General features: G+C 38.2%; 1 protein-coding gene across 9 annotated transcripts in view; it reads left to right on the top strand.

Annotated features, from left to right (window-relative positions):
* Positions 1 to 22,433, top strand: part of LOC143664813 (uncharacterized) — a 122,670-nt gene that overhangs the window by 23,949 nt on the left and 76,288 nt on the right. For 2 of the 9 annotated variants that reach the window (XM_077138183.1, XM_077138182.1), the window contains exons 2-5: positions 262 to 388; positions 1,110 to 1,205; positions 1,727 to 1,809; positions 2,332 to 3,650. The exons of 6 other annotated variants lie outside the window; for them this stretch is intronic. In XM_077138183.1, the coding sequence (XP_076994298.1) occupies positions 268 to 388; positions 1,110 to 1,205; positions 1,727 to 1,809; positions 2,332 to 3,435 (1,404 nt within the window). In that variant the 5' untranslated portion in view covers positions 262 to 267 and the 3' untranslated portion in view covers positions 3,436 to 3,650. Of the gene's footprint in view, positions 1 to 261; positions 389 to 1,109; positions 1,206 to 1,726; positions 1,810 to 2,331; positions 3,651 to 22,433 lie in introns of those variants that run through there. One more of the 9 variants, XM_077138184.1, reaches the window with a different exon arrangement.

Genomic DNA, 22,433 nt, shown 5'->3' with positions numbered 1-22,433 from the left:
ATTGCATTGGCTAATATGTCTATATGTATGCCAGAACCATGCCGTTTTGACCACTGTGATCTGTGTATTCAGAGTATTATGGGTCATTGAGTGTATCTGGTAGGCAGATGCAGTTCACGTTGAGAGTGATTTGCTGGAACTTCAAACACATTTTGAACTTTATATACAGTCTCTGCTCCTCAGTATTTTCATTTTTAACATCACACTCAGGACATTGGTAATGAAGGCCCTGTGTGAACTCAAATTTCTGTGATATCTTAGGAGTCAATGACCTTCAGTGATGTAGTTGTAGACTTCACCTGGGAAGAGTGGGCCTTACTAGACCCATCCCAGAGAAAGCTGTTCAGAGAAGTGATGCTGGATAATATCAGTCATCTGGTCTCAGTGGGTGAGTCTCAGAATTTATCATTGATATCTGTCATTTACTATCTATCAAATATTTTCTATTTATTTATTGTAGTATCTAGGTCAGCTTCTCCATATTGTTTTGCAACCTTTTTGTATTCTTTACAGTTTTATATTGTTAATACATTTAAATTATTTTATGACACATAGCACACTGCCTAAATAAAATGTTCTAATTCTTACTGACATCTATTCATAGGAAGGAGGAGATAATCTTCCTGTCCACAAGTTAATGTCTTTCTTGAATCTCAATCTCCAACTAGAGGTGTACTGGGAAATCAATGATCAGATTTAAAATGGATTAATAAGTGACTAAACATTTTGAAATAATTATTCTACTCTGAAGGCTATGCTGAGATTTCAGAACACAATAGTAAAAATGTCATATATATTCTTTTCCATTTAAATTTAGATTGTTTTGGTGGAATTTATGTTTACTGTATATTTTTTAAATAACCCTACAGAAACCTAGAATTTTTCCCCATTTATAATATGAAGAATTCTGCCATCTCACTTTGAAACTGCATGGGCAGCAACAACCAGAGGCCCACACTATAATGGGCACAAGTTCAAACATTACCCATTTGCTGGTGAAAAATTGTCAACGTTGCATGTTCAAGTACCTTTCAAATTGTGAATGGTCAATAATAACCAAATTATTTACATTTAACTCAAAATCTAGATATGTTTTTTCCTACAAACAGGATGTAAGATCTTCAAGTCAGATGTGCTTTCCCAGTTGGCACAAGGAGAGGAAGTGTGGAGAGAAGAAATAGGATTTTTCCAAAACCAGAATCAAGGTGAGGTCTTGAATATGATGAGGCCCTCTAGCATCAGTACTAGAGGGCCTCATCAGTTAGTGAGTAGTTCCTTGGGAATATCAACTTCAGGTTTCCTTAAGAGAGTTATGATTTCTGAAATGTAGGCAAGGATATTGGGGGATTTTTCTTCATATGTGATCATTATTCCATATCATACTCAATTCAAGTGTCTTAGACTTTGGGGAAGAGATAATCATGTACTATTGGAATTCAACTTTCACATAGTGAGTCTTGTCCTGGTCCTATTGTTGCAAGATTTTCCATCTTTTTACCTCCCTGCTATCATGACATTTTCTATTTTTCTCATACTTCAGTCCTAAAAATCTGTTCTGTTAATATCCTTTAATGTTTTATTCTGCCTTAAGGAATACTTAATTCAATATTCTTTCCCAGCCTGGTGTCAGTGTTTGAAATATGCTGACAGGGTTATGTGACTTTTGAATGTTTCTCTTCTCCTAATTGTTCTGTAAAAATATATTATATTTTCCCACTAATTACAGTCAGAAAAAGTGCCTTTAAAATACAAGAAATGATACTCATGCAATCTACCTGCAGAAAAGACACTTCTAACATCATGTCTTTGGTAAGTTTCATTGGTGTGAATCTTAGTTTTCCAAATAGATACCTGTGGATGGAATAAATTAGGAATTCAGGGATTGTCACCTAGGTGTAATTAATGTTGGGATCAAATGCTAATCCAGAAAAAGCCTGTCACAGTTTGATTTTTGTTTTTTGTATGCTGTATGGCAGGGTCACATTTCATTATTTTTCCATGTGAGTATCCATCCCATTATTGCTCTACCATTTTTTGAATTTTTTGGTTCATTTTGTTTGTTTGTATTTTGGGAAGTGCATGCACCAGAATTGAACCTGTGTCTCCCATGTGGCAGGCAAGAATTCTACTACTGAATGTCACAGTTTGATTTAGTTGTTGTTTTTATTTTTTTTCACAGTTTGATTTTAAGGAGAACTTCACCTAAACACAAAACTCTAACCTCTGAATATTTGTAAAAAGACAATTTGCAAAAACATAGTTCACATGCATAAAATTTGAAATTAATGAACATTGATAAATGTTTTACTGTTTCTCCTTTACTCTCCACAGCAGATAACTCACATGCAAAAGAATTCCATTAAATGCAATTATTTGCAAGAAAATTTCATGAACAGATCCATAGTGAGTCACCAAGCATTAATTCAAATGAGAAAGAAACCATGTTTCCACAAACCATTTGCAAAAGTCCTCAGTGATGAGTCATCTTTTAATCACAATAATAGTAAATCACAGGAATGTCATCAAAGTGCTAAAGCCTTTATTAAAAGCTCTGAAAACAGATGGTACAATGCGACTCTCATTGGAAATAAACAATACGGATGCATTTTATGTGGGAAAACCTTCAATCAATCTTCTAATCTTCAAAAACATGAGAGAACTCACAGAGGAGAGAAACCCCATGAATTCCATCTATGTGGGAAAGCCTTCAGGCTATCTTCTCATCTTCAACAACATGAGAGAACTCACACTGGAGAGAAACCTTATGAATGCCATTCATGTGGAAAAGCCTTCAATCATTGCTCTTTCCTTAAAAAACATGAGAGATCTCACACTGGAGAGAAACCCTATAAATGCCTTCTATGTGGGAAAGCCTTTGGACAGTGCTCTACCCTTAAACAACATGAGAGAACTCACACTGGAGAGAAACCCCATAAATGTCATTTATGTGGGAAAGCCTTTAGTCGATCTTCTCATCTTCAAAGTCATGAGAGAATTCATGCAGGAGAGAAATCCAATCAATGCAATCTCTGTGGAAAAGCCCACAGCGAATCTGCTTATCTTTGCCAACATGTAAGAACTCATGCAGAAGAGAAAACTCGTGAATGTCATGTATGTGGGAAAAGCTTCAGTCGATCTCATCTTCAAAGACATGAGAGAATTCACACAGGAGAGAAACCCCATGAATGTCATCTATGTGGGAAAGCCTTCAGTGAATCTGCTCATCTTCGCCAACATAAGAGAAGTCACACTGGAGAGAAACCCTATGAATGCCATGCATGTGGGAAAATGTTCAGTCAGTCTTCTAATCTTCAAAGACATGAGAGAATTCACAAAAGAAAGAAACCCCATGAAGGTCACTTATGTGGAAAAGCCTTTAGTGAATCTGATTATCTTCACCAACATGAGAGGTCACACTCGAAAGAAACAGTGTGAATGCCGTCTATGTGGGGAAGCTTTCAGTCAGTCTTCTACTCTTAAAAAACATGAGTGTACTCACAGAGAAACCCCATGAATGTCATCTATGTGGAAGGCCTTTTGCCAACCTCATATTTGACATGAGAACTCACACTGGATAAAAAACCCTATGAATGCTGTATCTGTGAAAAAGACTGCATTCACTACCCTTCTCTCAGGGAGCATGAGAGAGCTCACATGAGAGAGAAACCCCATGAATGCAATGTATGTTGGAAAGAATTCTTTCATGGCTTTTCTGTCAGATGACATGAGAAGTTTCACTCTGGAGACAGAACTCATGAATGCCATCCATGTGTGGAAGCCTTTAGTCATTGCTCTTCCCTTAAATGACATGAGAGAATGCACACTGGAGAGAAATTCTATACATGACATTTATGTGAAAAAATTTTCACTCATAATTTTGCCACAGGTAACATGAGAGAAGTCATGGACAGAAGCCATAAAGAATACAATCTATATTGGAAAAACTTAATTTTTCTAATCCTAGACAACATGAAATTATTCAAACTTGAAAGAAACCCTATTAATGTCAGTGTAAGCCCTAAGTCAATATTCTGACCTTAGATGGAATGAGAGAATTCACACTATGAATGTTTTGAATATGGAGATTTCACCCATAGATTTAACCTTTAAATGCATCAGATAACTCACATACTAAAGAAACACTATGTTTGTAATCAATATGGTGGTGCTTTTAATCATCTGTACTATTTCATTTACTTTAAGAAAATTCATATAGGAGAGTATTCATATGAATGTCATCTATGTATCAAAGCCCTTAGTAGATGGCCTGAATATATATCATGTTACAGTAGTCATACAAATCCAGTGGAAGTGGAGAGTGTCTTTCTGACAATCTAGGTGATCATCTGCCACTCTAAGTGATAAGCAAAGTAGAGAAATCACATGTGATAAACTTTGTACAAATTAAATGAAACAGTGTGCTCCTTTAAATAAAATGTCAATTCCTTGAAACACTAGGTATGTAATCACTATGCACTATCATTCAGTAGAACAGATGCATTGGTGTGTTACTGGAAATTCAATTTAGGAATAACTATGAAAAAAAGGATAAAGTCTTTATTAGGAAGATGAATCTAATATGCCTTTCCGATTGAGAGAGAGACCCTGAATGGCATTGGCCTTCTTGAACCAAGGTATCTTTCCCTGGATGTCTAGATCGGACAGTTCTATAGCCTTACTTTAATTGGGACATTTTCACACACTTAGAACTGTAAAATTCCAGCTTAGTAAATTCCTCTTTTAAAAAACCATCCTGTTTCTGATATAGCACATTCTGACAGCTTTCAAACTACAGCACTACCCTTTAGATATCAATCACAGACACTATTTCATTTACTTTAAGGAAATTCACATAGGAGAGTATTCATATACAAACCAGCACAACTAGGAATAAGCATTGTAACATGGTTGACTTCCCACTCTTATGATGTAGCTCATCCCCAGCTGATATGACCCAACACACCATGCTTTTTGGACTGAGCCCATTGACAGAAGTCAACTGACTTCTGTGCCTTTGGCCTCTGCCTCTTCTAATGGGATTCCTTATGTTGTGGCCCATTGTTGCATCTGAATTGGGCTTCTGTGTCCTGTTCTGTGGTGGATACAATATGTAATCATGGCAAATTGTTTGGCATGTGGTTGATCAACATGAAAGTTGCATTTGTGTTCTTCAAATGGCCTTCTGTAATGAGTGTCAACAATGGTGACACCAGTGGATCTGCTTCATATCTCACAAGCTGTTGCTATGGTCCCTGTGCCCATGCGGAGGAGTTTCTTATACTCCAGTCATTGATTTGCCAGTCACTGGACAATATGGATAGTCAAATTGCAAGAGCACATAAATCTATATGTAGCGGAAAGTTGTTGGAGTATCTTGCATAGCTGTTACCAACACATGGAGTTTCAATTGATTGTACAGAATACCCTCATCCAGTCTCAGTCAAAGGGTGGTCATTCTAGGAACAGATGACCCCAGTGGGCAAATGGGCTCCACCAACTATAAGTTTTTCAGTTTGATCTATGAATCAAGCCATACCATCATCTGGACTCTTCTGCTTAGGCAAGGGAAGGGCAGAGCCATAGCCTGAGGGCTACCCAGCCATACAACAAAGTAGAACTTCGTTTATAAGGTTGGCTAACTCACTGAGGTCCTGCTGAGGCCTCCTCTTGGATGTACCATTTCTGGAGCTTTGTTGAACCTGTCCTTTATGAGTTGAGTTTGTGAGTACCCACATAACAATAGGCAATTCTGGCCTTAGAGTCCCATAGGGTTTATCAGTTGGAGTCCTCACTTAATTGCGGTAACCACTTAATGGGTGACCTTGACTAAATGGGCCAAAAAATGCTGAAATGTACACTAGCAGTCAAACATGTCTTGTAGCTGTTGGGACTCTCTCTTGGTAGTGAGAGCTGCCAGTGATAATAAGTTCTGTTTAACTTTGGTATGCTTGTTTCAGTTTGCTAAAGCTTACCAAATATAATATAACAAATGGATTGGCTTTTATAAAGGTGTTCTAGTTTGCTGGCTGCCAGAATGCAACACACCAGAGACGGATTGGCTTTTAATAAAAGGGGATTTATTTTGTTGATTCTTCAGAGGAAAGGCAGCTAACTTCCCACTGAGGTTCTTTCTTATGTGGAAGGCACAGGATGGTCTCTGCTGGTCTTCTCTCCAGGCCCCTGGGTTCCAACAACTTCCCCTGGGGTGACTTCTTTCTGCATCTCCAAAGGCCTGGGCTGAGCTGTGAATGCTGAGATGAGGAATTCCGAGCTGCTAGGCTGTGCTATGTTGCGATCTCTCATTTAAGCACCAGCCAATTAAGTCAAACGTCACTCATTGCAGCAGACATGCCTCTTAGCTGGCTGCAGATGTAATTAGCAACAGATGAGATTCACATACCATTGGCTTATGTCCGCAGCGACAAGACTAGATATGCTCACCGGGCCAAGTTGACAACTGAATCTAACACATGTCCACCCCTTGTCAACTTGGCAACTTCAAGCATCACCTTAAACAGATGCAAAAAATTCTGTTCTTTCTGTGGACCTGTGAATCTCAAAACAAGTTGTCTGTGCCAAGATGCAAAGGAGGATATTCACAGGATATAGATTGTCATTTCCATAGGGAGAAATTGGAAGAAACACAGATGTAAAACCTGCAGGGCAAGCGCTGTGGGATCTCAAAGTCTGAAAGTCATTTATCCTTCGGCTTTAGAAAGTGGCAGTCCCACCCCTCCCAAGGGCCTATGCAGTGGCCGGCCTCTTTCCAAATCAACCTCAGGGAACATCGAGTAGACCACCTCTGGGCTCCACTCTCTCCAGGCATCAGGGCCCCACCTGGGCTTTCTGCCATTTCTGGGGCACATGCTCAACCCCTCCATATAGTGGCAGCCAGGCTCTCCCAGTCCCCCAAGGAGCATGCTATGCCTTTTCCAAGGCCTGAGGCTGCACAACTCTTCCACTGCAATGAGAGGGGAGACTTATCCTCGCCCTTCAGGGTAAACTCACCTTCTCCATGTATATGGGTGGGTCCACTCTCTTGGCCGAGGTTCCATGGTTCTCACTCTGCAAACTCCAATCTCTCCCTTTTGTGTCCTCTTGTCAAGATTGGTAGTAGTTCCATTTACACCAACAGTCTCTTCAAACCCTCCAGGACTTCTCCATCATTCTCTTCATGGTTCCTCCAAAATCTTCCCTTTAGCCATCCAAAAACTGTTCCAATATATCTGGTATTTGCAAACCGCAGCAGCACCCCACTCCTGGTACCAAATCTGTTCTAATTTGCTAGCTGCCGGAATGCAACACACCAGAGATGGATTGACTTTTAATAAAAGGGGATTTATTTTGTTGGTTCTTCAGAGGAAAGGCAGCTAACTTTCCGCTGAGGTTCTTTCTTATGTGGAAGACACAGGATGGTCTCTGCTGGTCTTCTCTCCAGGCCCCTGGGTTCCAACAACTTTCCCCGGGGTGACTTCTTTCTGCATCTCCAAAGGCCTGGGCTGAACTGCGAATGCTGAGAGGAGGAATGCTGAGCTGCTAGGCTGTGCTATGTTGCGATCTCTCATTTAAGCACCAGCCAATTAAGTCAAACATCACTCATTGCAGCAGACATGCCTCCTAGCCTACTGCAGATATAATTAGCAACAGATGAGGTTCACATACCATTGGCTTATGTCCGCAGCAACAAGACTAGGTATGCTTACCTGGCCAAGTTGACAACTGAATCTAACTAACACAAAAGGGGTTTATTACATTATAAATTACAAATTCTAAGGCTGTGAAAATGTCTAAATTGAGGCACAGAGGGAAGGCAGCTGGCATCTGGGTTCCTCTGTCACTTGCAAAAGCTCGTCGCAATATCTGCTGTCATCTGGCTCCTGGTTTCAAATGGTTTTCTTACCTGGTATCTCCTGGAGCATTTTCCTTTTGCATCTCCAAAGCCTGTCACTTGGTTTCATCTCTCTGCTGTCTGTATCATCTCTGAGCTCTGTTTTCTGCCTTTTATTTTCTTCATAGAGGACTTCAGTAAAAGAATTAAGACTCGCCTTGAATTGGGTGGGTCACATCTCCCTGGAAACAACCTAATCAAAAGGTTCCACGCACAATAGGTCTGTCTCCACTAGACTGGATTAAAAGAACATGGCATTTCAGGGCTATATAACAGTTTCAAGCCAGCACATTGTCCACATGTTCTTTCCATATATGAAACACATTATCACAACATCACAATATCACAAAAGCCTTAAACCACTCCAGTAATGTTGCTTTCTGTTGAAACAGAGCTCAAAGGATATTAAGGAATGATGAGAAGGAGAGAGAGAAAGGAAGAAAAGAAAGACAGACACAAATGGGTTCAGGGGTTCTGAAGCTTAACTTCAGACATCAGACATCAGACAACTTTATTCTCAACCAGATCCTAGTTATATACCACAGGATGTCAATAGATATGCAGGCATTTCCTGAGGGAGCAATATTCTTATCTTATAGTGTTCTTTATACTTAACATAACTGTTTGGGGTAAACATTCTCTTCCTCCCAGACTGCTCTACATAACAATCTCCACAGTTTACCACCACCATCCTGAGGCCAGAAGCTTGCAACAAATTCTGTAGGTCTTGCTTTAACCTCTTGGCTTCTACATTTCCCCCTTTTTATTTTATAAGCCGAGGAAAACAAGAATCACCTTTTTAGGGTGACTATAAGCAGAGGTGACCACGCTTGTCTTAGGTTGCCCTTAGGCTCTGAAGGGTCTTACCCGTCATTGGCTGCCAGTCAAGCTCTCTGACTTTGATTCAGGAGGGAGCCAAGAGCTTTTGCAAGAATCACCTTTTTCTTTGTTGTTAAACACAGCTGAGGAGGAAGCGAAGTATAAACAGCCCCAAACCTAAGATTTTTTAGCTCTTGGGTAAGTGATTGTGTAACATTACCTCCATAGGCTACATGTAGATTACTCTAATTTACATTCTAATACCCCTTTTTTGTAATTCTAAGATATCAGGACTTAAACTATCTGAAAGCCTTAAAAGATGCCTATTCCCTTTTCCCATTCTATTTCAGACAGGCCATATGTTAGAAGAGTGTAATACAAAAACTGCTCTTATTCCTTTTACACTTTAAACTTTGTAAAAAATTTAAATTATACATTTGATCTCCAATATGAACCAATGTCATTTCTATATCATTTAGTCTATTATTAATTTGCTCATCAATGAGATTGTGCCACAGTTCACTGGTGTTTTTCTAACAATGCTGCATCTGTATAGTTTGTTGCAATGCGGTTCCAGCGACTGCAGCCACTGTGATGCTTCCAATGATTCCAATGACAGCTGCAATAATGAATCCAATTAGTCTATTAGTCCTTTTTAGATATTCTTTTGCCAAATGGATCAGTATATGTGTTTCTGGAGAGGATTGCAAAGATCTTGACATCTGCACCGGCAGCCAAATACCTCTTCTCCTTGCTGCTATAATCGTCTCATTTTCCTGCACCATAAATGCTTGGGGACAAGTGAATAGAGAATAATTTTCACAATTAGAAGTTTGATTTCTTATATGCATATGAACTTTAACAAGTATATATGGATCTCTAATACATATTTGTATATAGTGCTTATGGCTGCTATTTAAAAAGAAGTTATAGTTACTAGAATTGGCTATGAAAATTGGTCTCAGTCCTAGGAAAATTTTCTGTCAATTTCTTTCACTAATGCTATATTTATCATCCCATGAATTTGGCACAAATTATCCTCCATGAATTAAACCCTGATTTAGCTTGCCTATCCATATAGTCTCAGTTATCTTCAAGTTAGAGATGGGAGACCCCACAGGGGCTGCATCTCTTACAATTCCATAGGAATCATTAATTATGATAACTGCTCAATCCATATGACATAACTGCCATCCATTCCAACTTTCTTTCCCATCTAACAGGCAAGTATCCTTTGTATCCATAGATTTACGCATATAGGTCTTTCTAAAAATGGAATTAAACTTGACACCAGTTTTCTTTTTATTGGACCTAGGAATCTTAAACTTGTATTCAGATTATTTTGGTAAAGTTGAATTGGCCCATGTTAGGGCTCACAGATAATCCCAGTAAGTATAAATATGTCCCTGTCCTTCAGCAATAAAAATTGTATGTCCTATAGTATACATTACCCATTTAGTTATTTTTGTTCGGGTTGACATGTCTGGGTTTTATTCTCTTCAAAGGAATCCAAACCGAGGTTCCATCATCTGCAATGACAAGAGCAAATCCCCTACCCCACACCTTTACCATTCCTGGTTTCCATAAATCATCTTTAACATCTTTCCAATAGATTGGCTGCAGCTGCAGTTCTGTTTGGGATATATCACTTTTCTTTCCAAATTGCTAAAATGTTGTTCTGCTGGAGTCTGTGATGAATTATCATAAATATTTAAAAAATTTAGAGTAAACAATGCCTTTGCTAATTGATCTTTAAGAGTACTTATTTTCATAACATCATCCTCCTGATCATCATCTCCCCCTTTTTGTTTTAAAAGCATAGACTTTAGCGTCCGGGTTGCTCGTTCAATAATTCCTTGCCCTGAGGGATTGTGTGGAATTCCTGTGATATGAGTAATATTAAAAGTAGTACAAAATTTATGAAATTGTTTTCCTGTATAAGCAGGACCATTTTCCATTTTAATAGATTGAGGGCATCCCATAACAGCAAAAGCATTAAGTAAATGTGATTGAACATGGCAAAAACGATCTCCAGATTGTGCGGTAGCCCAGATGAAATGAGAACAAGTGTCTATGATAACATGTACATATTGCATTTTACTAAAATGTGAAATATGAGTAACATCCATTTGCTATAATTCATTTGCTTTTTGACCTCTAGGATTAATCCCTGATGCAAATGGGAGTGCATTTAAAGGCCCACAGGTTTGACAAGTCCTAACAATGTCCTGAGCTTGCTGTTTAAAAAAGATGGAAATTTCTTTCACAGCCCCTTGCTATTGATATGAGTCAATTTGTGAAATGTTGTGGGATTTTGCATTACCCCCATAAGAGTATCTGCTTGCTGATTTTGTAATGATAAAGGACCTGGAAGATTGGTTTGAGCTCTTTATATGCATGATAAAAAGGGGAGTAATTCAGCTTTTGACTAATGTTTGTGAATGTAAAAACATTCAGGACAATTCATTTCTTTTAAACAAAGAAGCTGTCTCAATGTGAGTAACTGTTTGGTAAACATATTCAAAATCAGAAGCAACATCAAGAGATTGTGGAAAACTTTGCAATACTTGAATTACAGCTGCTAATTCAGTAAGCTGGACTGAGGTATAAGGTATTTTCTAACTTGTTTTCCACTGGGGTGACATATGCAGCTTTCCCATTAATATTATCATTGGTAAAGACAGTAATAGCTAGCAGGGAAGCTGAAACTATTTTAGGCAAAATCCATTGCGTTCATTTTTAAAAATTGTAAAAGTTTTGACATAGCAAATGATTATTCATTTGTCCTTTAAAGTCACTTAATGCTATTTGCCAAAAGGTATTGAAAATATATAGACTTTGAACTTCTTCCTTTGTGAGATTACACACTATGTGATTAGGATCATGACTTCTTAATTGATAATATTTTTGGCGACTTTTGGCTATTAAAGAAATAATCTTTTGCAAATATGTATTTAAACATTTTTGTCAATTGTTTGGTAAAAAAATCCATTTTAAAACACCGTCTTGCTAAAATAGGCCTGTGGGAGATTGCAAGGTAAAGAAAATAATAAAATCAACAGGCTTTTTTAGATCTATTTGAACAAGCTGTCCTTTCTGAATGCGTTGTTCAATTAATTGTAACTCTCATTCAGCTGCAGCTGTTAACTGCCTTTTGCTTAATAAATCAGAATCTCCTTATAAAATATCAAACAAGTTTTGTAACATATAATTAGGAATCCCTAAAGTGGCAGGTAGCAAAAATGAAAGCAGAGTGTCAATAGTGACGTGTACCCATAGTAAATGACCAGATTTTTAAAATTGAATTCATTGGATTGATTAAAAAGGAATGCAAGAATGTGGATTCTTTATAATTGGTTGTGCATTTTTGCTAATTTTAAATTTATTTCATGCAGTTTTTATGATATTTTCTCACAAGAGTGGCCAAATTCTGATTTGCTTACATGACCGGGCCCAGTTGGGTCCTCTGGGAACTGGCTAGGGACCAAGAGGAGCTTCCTGGGACCTAGATATCTTTATTAAAGTACACCTCCTTCTGGGGGGATAGCCAGTCCTCCCAGCTAGAGTGTACATTTTAACTATTTCTTACCAAGGTCATGTGATAGCAACATCAGTTACATGTAATGGTAACATTAGGTGAACAAAAAAGACTCCACAAGTATATTTTTTCCTTGCATTCAACCCTCAAATCTGATCTGCTTCCAATATAAGCCATGGTTATCTTGGGATAAATTTAGTTTATACATATATAGTTTATATAAACACTGGACAAAGCATTAAATTATTTTGGCTTAAAGGAATTTAGGTATTTAAATGATTTGAATATTATTTAGTCAGTTTTATAGTAATTTATAGTAATAGTACTTAGATTAATAGATTAAGCCACCTGGTTTAGGGCAAGAAGCAGTTTTTGCCAGTATGATGATACCCAGGAGAAAATCAGTATTTTTTATACAGATAATAACATGATAAAAGTTAACAAAAGTTATTTTGATAAAACACAGACTCTTTGCTTTCTAACTAATTATTTAGAATTTTTTTTTATATTCTTTCATTAGAACAGGCTAAAAGTCCAAGAAAACATTGTCATTTTAGACTCATTAAATCTTTCTTGATTTTAACCATAATTTCTATTTTTATAAACCCTCAGCACTTATTATATTAGTTTAGGCTTTGTCCTATATTTTTCTCACTTAGTAACACTTATTCATTTTAGGATAAAACTATTCTGTTTTCCTATTAATAAAAATACATCTTTCATATTTTTCGTACTTAGATCATTACTTTGAACAAATATTTTACCACATATGTAATTACCATCAAAATTAAACTTGTTAGAATAATGTTAAATATTTAAAATACTTTAATGTTTCAAATATGCATTAACTATCAATATATAGTTTTTAACAAGAATTTTTAGTTTTAAAGTTTTTAAAATATATTTCTCTTTTCAAACATGAATAGGAGCTAAACTCATGGCCAGTTTCCAAATTGCTGTTTATTGAGGATTTAAGTTAACAAAAGGAGATGGGGTTGCCGTTCCCATTCTGAGTCATAGGACTTTACCTGTAGTATTGGTATAAATCTAATAGAATAATCATTCAGACTAAACAAAGGTAACCTAACAGAATACCTTGAATCAGAACTACAATCCCGAACTGCACACCCCGTTGGGGACCAACCTGCCACAGGAACCATCAATGAGCACTGACCCCCATTTGGTATGGCACCTTTCTCACTGAATACTTTCTGACTCAGGTGTACATGAATCCCTATATAAAGGCAGCCCATCAAGAACAAGCCCAGAAACCAATCTTTCTTTATCCTGCTCTGCCAAAGGCACAGCAAAGAAGCAATTTTTAAAATCTATCATAATAAATCAGTTCTTAGAAATTACAACTGGTGTGGGCAAGTCAGGCTGCAATGACTCCATAGGCTGAACCACAGTATCAACTTTTATCAAATCAGTCAACATTCTCCATTTTCCTGACCTCCCTCCTGCAATAAATATTGGAGAATTCCAAGAACCACGAGACTCCTCTAAACATTCTGCTCCAAACTGTTCCCAAATCAACCGAGTCAGAGCCTCAAACCTCTCTACAGATAAGGGCCACTGCTCAACTCAAAAAGGCCCGCCTGTAGTATTTGTAGTGGATGTCCCTGGAGCATCTCCTCACTTTATGCTTTAAGAGTTCCCTTATTAGGTCCCTGTTTGGGCACCAATTGCCAAGTCCGGCTCAAGCAACTGTTGAAACAGGGTAAGAAGTGGTAGTGGGAGATTGAGAAGAAACACAACTTAGAGTTTAAGACAAAGCATGAGCCAGGTAGTTCATTGCCTGACTGAACACAATAACCAAATAGAAACAGGAATATTTTCCCCATCTTATATTCACTGCAAAGCCTTCATAACGAATTTCCATTACTTAAGATTTAAAACATTATGGCCTTAAGGCTGAAACCAACAACAATGTTTTTGAATGAGCTCAAATAAGCTTACTACTTCAGATGTTTTAACAGGCACCCCAGTAGCTTTAACACACACACATACTCCTCCAGCCGCCTATTATGATTACCCGTTACCCTGATGATCCAAGGAAAATGCTTACTTTACCAATATGACTCGAGTCCTCTTCTATCGGCTGGACACACGTGCCTCTAATGAGACTTTTCCTTGGTTCCTTAATATTGATTTGGAGTCTTCTTCTTTGAGCCCCACGTTGGGCGCCAAATGTTGCTTTCTGTAGAAACAGAGCTCGAAGGATATTAAGGAATGATGAGAAAAAAAGAAAGGAAGAAAGAAAGAAAGACACAGACAGGCTCAGGAGGTCTGAAGCTTGAGTTTACTTCAGACAGACTTCAGACAACTTTATTCTCAACCAGATCCTTGTTATATACCACAGGATGTCAATAGATATGCAGGCATTTCCTGAGGGAGCAAGATTCTTATCTCACAGTGTTCTTCATACTTAACATAACTGTTTGGGGTAAACATTCTCTTTCTCCCAGACTGCTCTACATAACAATCGCCACAGTTTACCGCTGCCATCCCGAGGCCAGCAGCTTGCAACAAATTCTGTAGGTCTTACTTTAAACTCTTGGCTTCTACATTAGAGTTAGGTTTAGGTTTAGGGGTTAGGATTAGGTTTAGGTTTAGGGTTAGGTTTAGGGTTAGGGTTTAGGGTTAGTGTTAGGTTTAGGGTTAAGGTTTAGGGTTAGGGTTAGGTTTAGGGTTAGGGTTAGGGTTAGGGTTAGGATTAGGGTTAGGTTTAGGGTTAGGTTTGGGGTTAGGGTTAGGGTTAGGGTTAGGTTTAGGGTTAGGGTTAGGTTTAGGGTTAGGGTTAGGTTTAGGGTTAGGGTTAGGTTTAGGGTTAGGGTTAGGGTTAGGTTTTGGGTTAGGCTTAGATTTAAGTTTAGGGTTAGGGTTAGGTTTAAGTTTAGGGTTAGGTTTAGGGGTTAGGTTTACGGTTAGGTTTAGTGCTGTGGTTGTGTGAAGGGTTGGTATAAAGTTTAAGGTTGGGTGTAAGGATGGTGTTGGAATTGAGATGAGGATTAGGGTTAGGGTTGGTGGTAGGGTTGGGGCTATGGTTGGTATATGGTTATGGTTATGGTTAGCGTTAGGGTTGCCATTTGGGTTAGGTTATGGGTTGTGGTTGGGTGTACGGATCCTATTAAGTTTAGTGTTGGTTTTATGGTTGGTTTGATATTGGAGTTAGGGTTAAGGTTAGGGTTGATGTTAGTGTTAGGGCTAGGATTGGATTAGGATTAGAGTTAGGTTTAGGGTTAATTTTACTGTGAAGGTTTGTGATGAAATTATGCTTAGGGTTCATTTGGGGACTGGGTTTGGAAGTTGGGATTTGTGCTCATATTCGTTCTTTGGAGGTTTTGGTTTGTGTTTTTGATTGCCTTAATGTTATGTTTAAGTTAAGTTTAAGTGAGGGTTCACTGAAATAGTGCAGTTTTAGTAAAAAATCTGACACCAGAGAATGGATCAGGGCTATTCTAAGTTTTCAAAACTGGTTTAGGTAATGGTTTGCATACCTGTAGTGGAGTGCTCCACAGAAATGCTGTTTTTCTCCAGCAAAATTGCTTGACAGTGAATTAAGCTGGTAAGTCAATGAGCTATCAAAACTTATTTACAAAACTGACCTCATATTTTACTAGGAAACATTATTTTGTAATGGCATTTTCCACTAAAACTGCTTGGAAAATGTGTTCAGATATTATTCTTACTCCATTTTTGGAACAGATTATGTTAATGTTAGTTTTAGGTTGAGGGTTGGTTTTAGGATTAATGCTGGGATAGGATTTGTGATTGGTTGTGGGTTAGATTTCGTCTTAGGCTCGGGTTAGGATTCAGATTTTGCTTATGGTGGGACTAAGATGTTGTGAAGCTTGGGATAGGTTTGTGTTTGTTGTTGGTTTTGAGGTTGGTGTAGGTTTAGGGATAGTGCTAGTGTTAGGCTTAGGTTAGGTTTTGGTTATGGATAGGTTTCTCTGGAGAAAGCATTTTCAGTCCAAAAAGTGCATGGAAGTGAATGGATCCAATAAGTCCCTTAGCATTGAAAACATAATTAGAGAAGGGACTTGCGTAGCTATTGTTGAGTTTTCTGTGAAAATGCTAGTTTTCACGCAAGACATGCATCCAAATGAATGGAGCCAGAAGGTCACTCTGTTCTCAAAACTTGTTCACAGACTTTTTTCAGCTACAATAAGGAGAGATACATTGGACAATATGGTTTTATGCTAAAAACATGTGTGGACGTGTGTGGACCAAGTACATTATTCATTTCTGAAACAAATTATGTTAAAGCTATTCTCAGTGTTAGAGTTAGGGTTAGTGTTAGTGTTAGGGTTAAGGCTAGGTTTGGTGTTAGGGTTAGGTTTAGGGCTGCAGTTGGGTGTAGGGTTGGGATAAAGTTATGGTTGGGTTTAGGGTTGGTATTGGAGTTGGGGTTAAGGTTAGGGTTAGGGTTGGTGGTATGGTTGGGGCTAAGGTTAGGGTTAGGTTTAGAGTAAGGGTTTGCATTAGGGTGGTCGTTAGTTTCATATTTTGGGTTGCAGTTTGGTGTAAGATATGTAGAAAACAGTGTTAGTATTAGGGTTGGTGTTGGTGTTAGGGTTAGGTTAGGTTTAGGGTTGATGTTTGGGTTGGGACTTGCATTAGGGCTAGGGTTAGGGTTAGGGTTAGTGTGAGGGTTTGGGTTGAAGTTAGGCTGGGGTTGATTTTTGGACTGAATTTGTTGGTTGGGATTTGTGCTGTTATTGCTTCTTTGAGGTTTCAGTTGTGTTTGTGTTTGTTGTTGTGTTAATGTTATGTTTATGTTAAGTTAAAGTGAGGGTTCACTGAAATATTGCAGTTTTACTAAAAAATCTTACACCAGTTAATGGAATCAGGACTATTCTAAGTTTTCAAAACAAGTTTAAGTGATGGTTTGTATAACTGAAGTAGTGTGCTCCAGAGAAATGCTGCTTTTCTCTGACAAAATTGCTTGAAAGTGAATGGAGCTTGTAAGTCAATGAGTTCTCAAAACACATTTACAAACTATTCTCATATTTTACTAGGAAACATTATTTTGCAATGCCATTTTCCATTAAAAATGCTTGGAAATGTGTGCAAATATTATTATTACTCAGTTTTGAAACAGATTATGATAATGTTAGTGTTAGGTTCAGGGTCAGGTTTAGGGTTAATGTTGGGATAGGATTAGTGATTGGTTGTGGGTTAGTATTAGGTTTAGGCTATGGTTAGGATTTGGATTCTGCTTAGGGTGAGACTAAGGTTGGTGTGAAGCTTCTGGTTGGTTTGTGTTTGTTGTTGGTTTTGAGGTGGTTGTAGGTTTAGGGGTAGTACTAGTGCTAAGTTTAGGTTAGGGTTAGGTTAAGGGTAGGGTTCTCTGAAGAAAGCACTTTCAGTCCAAAAATTGCATGGAAGAGAATGGATCCAACTTGTCCCTTAGCCTTCAAAACAGCCCCTGGGAAGGGATTTGTACAGCTATTGTTGAGTTTTCTGTGAAAATGCTAATTTCACGCAAGACCTATATCCAAATGAATGAAGTGAGAACGTTACTCAGTTCTCAGAACACGTTCAAAGATTTTTTTTCAGCAAGAATAAAGTGGGATTTGTTGAACAATACTGTTTTATTGTAAAAATGTGAATGAACATGTGTGGATCAAGCATATTACTCATTTTCTTAAACAAATTATTTGGAGGCTAGGCTCAGTGTTATAGTTATGATTAGGGTTAGGTTTAGGGCAAGAGTAAGGTTTAGAGGTGGTGTTAGGGTAAGATTTAAGTCTGCGGCTGTGTGTAGGGATGTTATAAAGTTTAGGGTTGGGTTTAGGGTGGTGTTGGGGTTGGGGTTAGGGTTAGGGTTAGGGTTGGTGATAGGGTTGAGGCTAGGGTTGAGGTTAGGGTTAGGGTTTGAGTTATTGGTAGGGTTGCAGTTAGGGTTATGGTTTGGGTTGGGGTTAGTGTTAGGGTAAAAGTTGCATTTTGGGTTATGTTAGGGGATGTGGTTGCTGTAGAATTGGTATATAGTTTAGGGTTGGGTTAAGGGTTGGAGTTGGGTTTGGGGTTAAGGTTAGGGTTAGGGTTGGTGGCAGGGTTGGGGTTGGGGTTAGGGTTAAGTTTAAGGTTAGGGTTAGCTTTTTGGTTACAGTAAGATTTATGGTAGTCGTTGGGTGTAGGGTTGGTATAAAGTTTAGGGTTGATTTTACAGTTGGTTTTGGGTTTACTATTAGGGCTAGGGTTGATTGTAGGGTTGGAGCTAGTGTTAAGGTTAAGCTTAGGGTTGGGTTTAGGGTTAGGTTTAGTGTGAGAATTTAGGTTGAAGTTTTGCTTGGGGTTGATTTTCGGACTGGGTTTGGAGGTTGGGATTTGTGCTGGTATTGGTTCTTTGGGGTGTCGGTTTGTGTTTGTGTTTGTGGTTGCATTAGTGTTATGTTAAAGTTAATTTAAAGGAATCGTTCTCTGAAATATAGCAGTTTCAGTAAAAAATATTATACCAGTGAATGGAACAAGGACCAATCTAAGTTTTGAAAACAGGTTTAGGTAATGGTTTGTATAGCGGAAGTTGAGTGCTCCGTGGAATGCTATTTTTCCCCAACACAATTGCTTGATAGTGATTCGAGCTGGTAAGTTAATGAGCCCTCAAAACACATTTACAAACTGTTCTCACATTTTAAAAGGAAACATTACTTTACAATGCTGCTTTCCATTAAAAATGCTTGGAAATGTGTGCAGAGATTATTATTACTCGGTTTTTGAAACAGATTATGTCAATGTTAGTGTTAGCCTCAGGGTTAGGTTTAGAGTTAATGTTGGGATATCATTAGTGTTCATTTGTGGGTTAGGGATTGACTTAGGCTAGGGTTAGGATTTGGATTTTGCTTAGGGCAGGACTAAGATTGGTGTGAAGCTTCAGGTAGGTTTGTGTTTGTTGTTGGTATTGAGGTTGTTGTAGGTTAAGGAGTAGTGCTAGTATTAGGTTTAGGTTAGGTTTAGGTTCAGGATAGGGTTCTCTGAAGAAAGTACTTTCAGTCCAAAAAGTGCATGGAAGTGAATGGATCCAATAAGTCCCTTAGCCTTTAAAACAGTATTAGGTGAAGGATTTGCATAGATATTGTAGAGTTTTCTGTAAAAATGCCAGTTTTCACACAAGACATACATCCAAATGAATGGAGCCAGAATGTCACTCAGATCTCAAAACCCATTCACTGGCATTTTTCAGCTAGAATAAGGTGAGATATGTTGGACAATGGTGTTTTACAGTAAAAATGTATATGGATGTGTGTGGACCAACTACCTTATTTAGTTTCTGAAACAAATTATGTTAAGGCTATTTTCAGTGTTAGGGTTAGGGTTCAGGTTATTGTTAGGTTTGGTGTTAGGGTTAAGTTTAGGGCTATGGTTGGGTGTAGGGTTGGTATAATATTTAAGGTTGGGTTGATGGTTGCTATTGGGGTTGGGGTTAGGGTTTTGGTTAGAGTTGGTGGTAATTTTGGGGCTAGGGTTAGGGTTATGGTTAGGTTAAATGTTAGTGTTAGGTTTGTGCTAAGGTTAAGTTTAGGTCTCAGGCTGCGTGTCAGGTTGGTTTAAAGTTTAGGGTTGGTTTGAGAGTTGGTGTTGGAGTTGGGGTTAGGGTTAGGGTTGATTGTAGGGTCAGGACTAAGATTAGGTTTAGAGTTAGGTTTAGGGTTAGGGTTGGCTTAGTGTGAGGGTTAGTGTTGAAGTTAGGCCTGGGGTGGATTTTGGAATGGGGTTTGGAGGTTGGGATTTGTGCTGATGTTGGTTCTTTGGGGTTTTGGTTTATCTTTGAGGTTGTGGTTACATTAGTGTTTATTTTTAAGTTAAGTTAAAGTGAGGGTTCTCTGAAATATTACAGTTTTAGCAAAAAAATTTACACCAATGAATGGAATGAGGACCATTCCACATTTTCAAAACAAGTTTAGGCAATGGTTTGCATAGCTGTAGTTGAGTGCTCGGCAGAAATACTGTTTTTCTCTGACAAAATTGTTTGAAAGTGAATGGAGCTGGTAAGACAATGAGCTCTCAAAACACATTTACAAACTGTTCTTATATTTTACTAGGAAACATTCCTTTGCAATGCTGTTTTCCATTAAAATTGCTGGAGAATGTGTGCAGATATTGTTATTACTAGGTTCTTGAAACAGATTTTCTTAATGTTAGTGTTAGGCTCAGGGTTAGATTTAGGGTTAATGTTGGGATAGCATCAGTGTTTGGTTGTGTGTTAGAGTTCAGCTTAGTCTAGGGTTAGGATCTGCATTCCACTTAGGGTGGGACTAAGATTGGTGTGAAACTTTGCTTAGGTTCTTGTTTGCTCTTGGCTTTGAGGTTTTTGTAGGTTTGAGGTAGTGCTAGTGCTACTTTTACATTAGGTTTACTTTAAAGATAGGGTTCTCTGTTGGAGATACTTTCAGACCAAAAAGAGCCTGGAAGTGAATGGATTCAAGAAATTCCTCAGTATTGGGTAAGTGATTTGCATAGCTCTTGTGACTTTTCTGTGAAAATGCTAGTTTTTACCCAAGACATACATTCAAATGAATGGAGCAAGAATGTCACTCAGTTCTCAAAACCCATTCACAGACTTTTTCAGCTAGAATAGGGTGAGATATGTTGGACAATGGTGTTTTATTCTAAAAAAATATATGGACATGTGTGGACCAAGTACATGACTCAGTTTTGAAACAAATTATATTAAGGCTAGGCTTAGTGTTAGGGTTAGGATTTGGGTGCGGTTAGGATGAGGTTTTACAGTTGACATTGGGATTAGGGTTGGTGTAAAGTTTAGCGTTGGTTTTAGCGTTGGTGTTTGGGTTGGGGTTAGGGTTAGGGTTAGGGTTGATGGTAGGTTTGGGACTAGGGTTAGGGTTAGGGTTAGCGTTAGATTTCATGTTAGGTTTAGTGTGAGGGTTTGGGTTGAAGTTAGGCTTGGGGTAGATTTTGGTCCAGGATTTGGAGGATGGGTTTTATACTAGTATTGCTTCTTTGGGGTTTTGGTTTGTGTTTGTTATTGTGTTAGTGTTATGTTTAAGTTAAGTTAACCTGAGGGTTCTTTGAAATATTGGAGTTTTAGTTAAAAATCTGACACCAGTGAATGGAACCAGGACCATTCTAAGTTTTCAAAACAGGTTTAGGTCATTGTTTTCATTGCTGTAGCTGAGTGCTTGGCAGAAATACTGTTTTTCTCCGACAATATTGTTTGAGAGTGGATGGAGCTGGTAAGTCAATAAGCTCTCAAAACACATTTACAAACTATTCTCATATTTTGCTAGGAAACATTACTTTGCAGTGCCATTTTCCATAAAAAATGCTTGGAAATATGTGCAGATTTTATTATTCCTTGGTTTTTGAAACAGATAATGTTAATGTTAGTATTAGGCTTAGAGTAAGGTTTAAGGCTAATGTTGGGATAACATTAGTGTTTGGTTGTGGGTTAGAGTTTGACTTAGGCTAGGGTTAGGATTTGGATTCTGCTTAGGGTGGGTCTAAGATTGGTGTGAAGCTACGGATAGGTTTGTATTTGTTGGTGGTTTTGAGGTTGCTGTAGGCTTAGTGGTAGTGCTAGTGTTAGGTTTAGGTTTGGGATAGGGTTCTCTGAAGAAAGTACTTTCAGTCCAAAAACTGCATGAAAGTGAATGGACCCAGTAAATCCCTTAGCCTTTGAAACAGTATTAGGGAATGGATTTGCATTCCTATTGGTGAGTTTTCTGTGAAAATGCTAGTTTTCATGCAAGACATACATGCAAATGAATGGATCCAGAATGTTATTCAGTTCTCAAAACCCATTCACAGACTTTTGTCAGCTATAAAAAGGTGAGAAATGTTGGACAATGCTGTTTTACACTAAAAATATGTATGGACATGTGTGGACCAAGTACATTACTCAGTTTCTGAAACAAATTATCTTAAGGCTAGGCTCAGTGTTAGGGTTCATGTTAGCATTAGGGTTAGGGTTAGTTTTGGGGTTAGGTTTAGATTTAAGGCTATGGTTCGGTGTAGGGTTGATATAAAATTTAGGGTTGCATTTAGAGTTGATATTGGGGTTGGCATTAGGGTTAAAGTTATGTTAGGGGTAGGTTTGGGCCTGGGGTTAGTGTTAGGATTATGGTTAGGTTTAGGGTTGTGGCTAGGGTTAGATTTTTGGTTGTGGTTGGGTGTAGGTTTGGTATAAAGTTTAGGGTTGGATTTAGGTTTGATATTGGG

Source organism: Tamandua tetradactyla, chromosome 20 (genome assembly GCF_023851605.1).
Source record: "Tamandua tetradactyla isolate mTamTet1 chromosome 20, mTamTet1.pri, whole genome shotgun sequence".
NCBI classification, from domain to species: Eukaryota; Metazoa; Chordata; class Mammalia; order Pilosa; family Myrmecophagidae; genus Tamandua; species Tamandua tetradactyla.
This window is presented reverse-complemented; position numbering and strand designations above follow the sequence as displayed.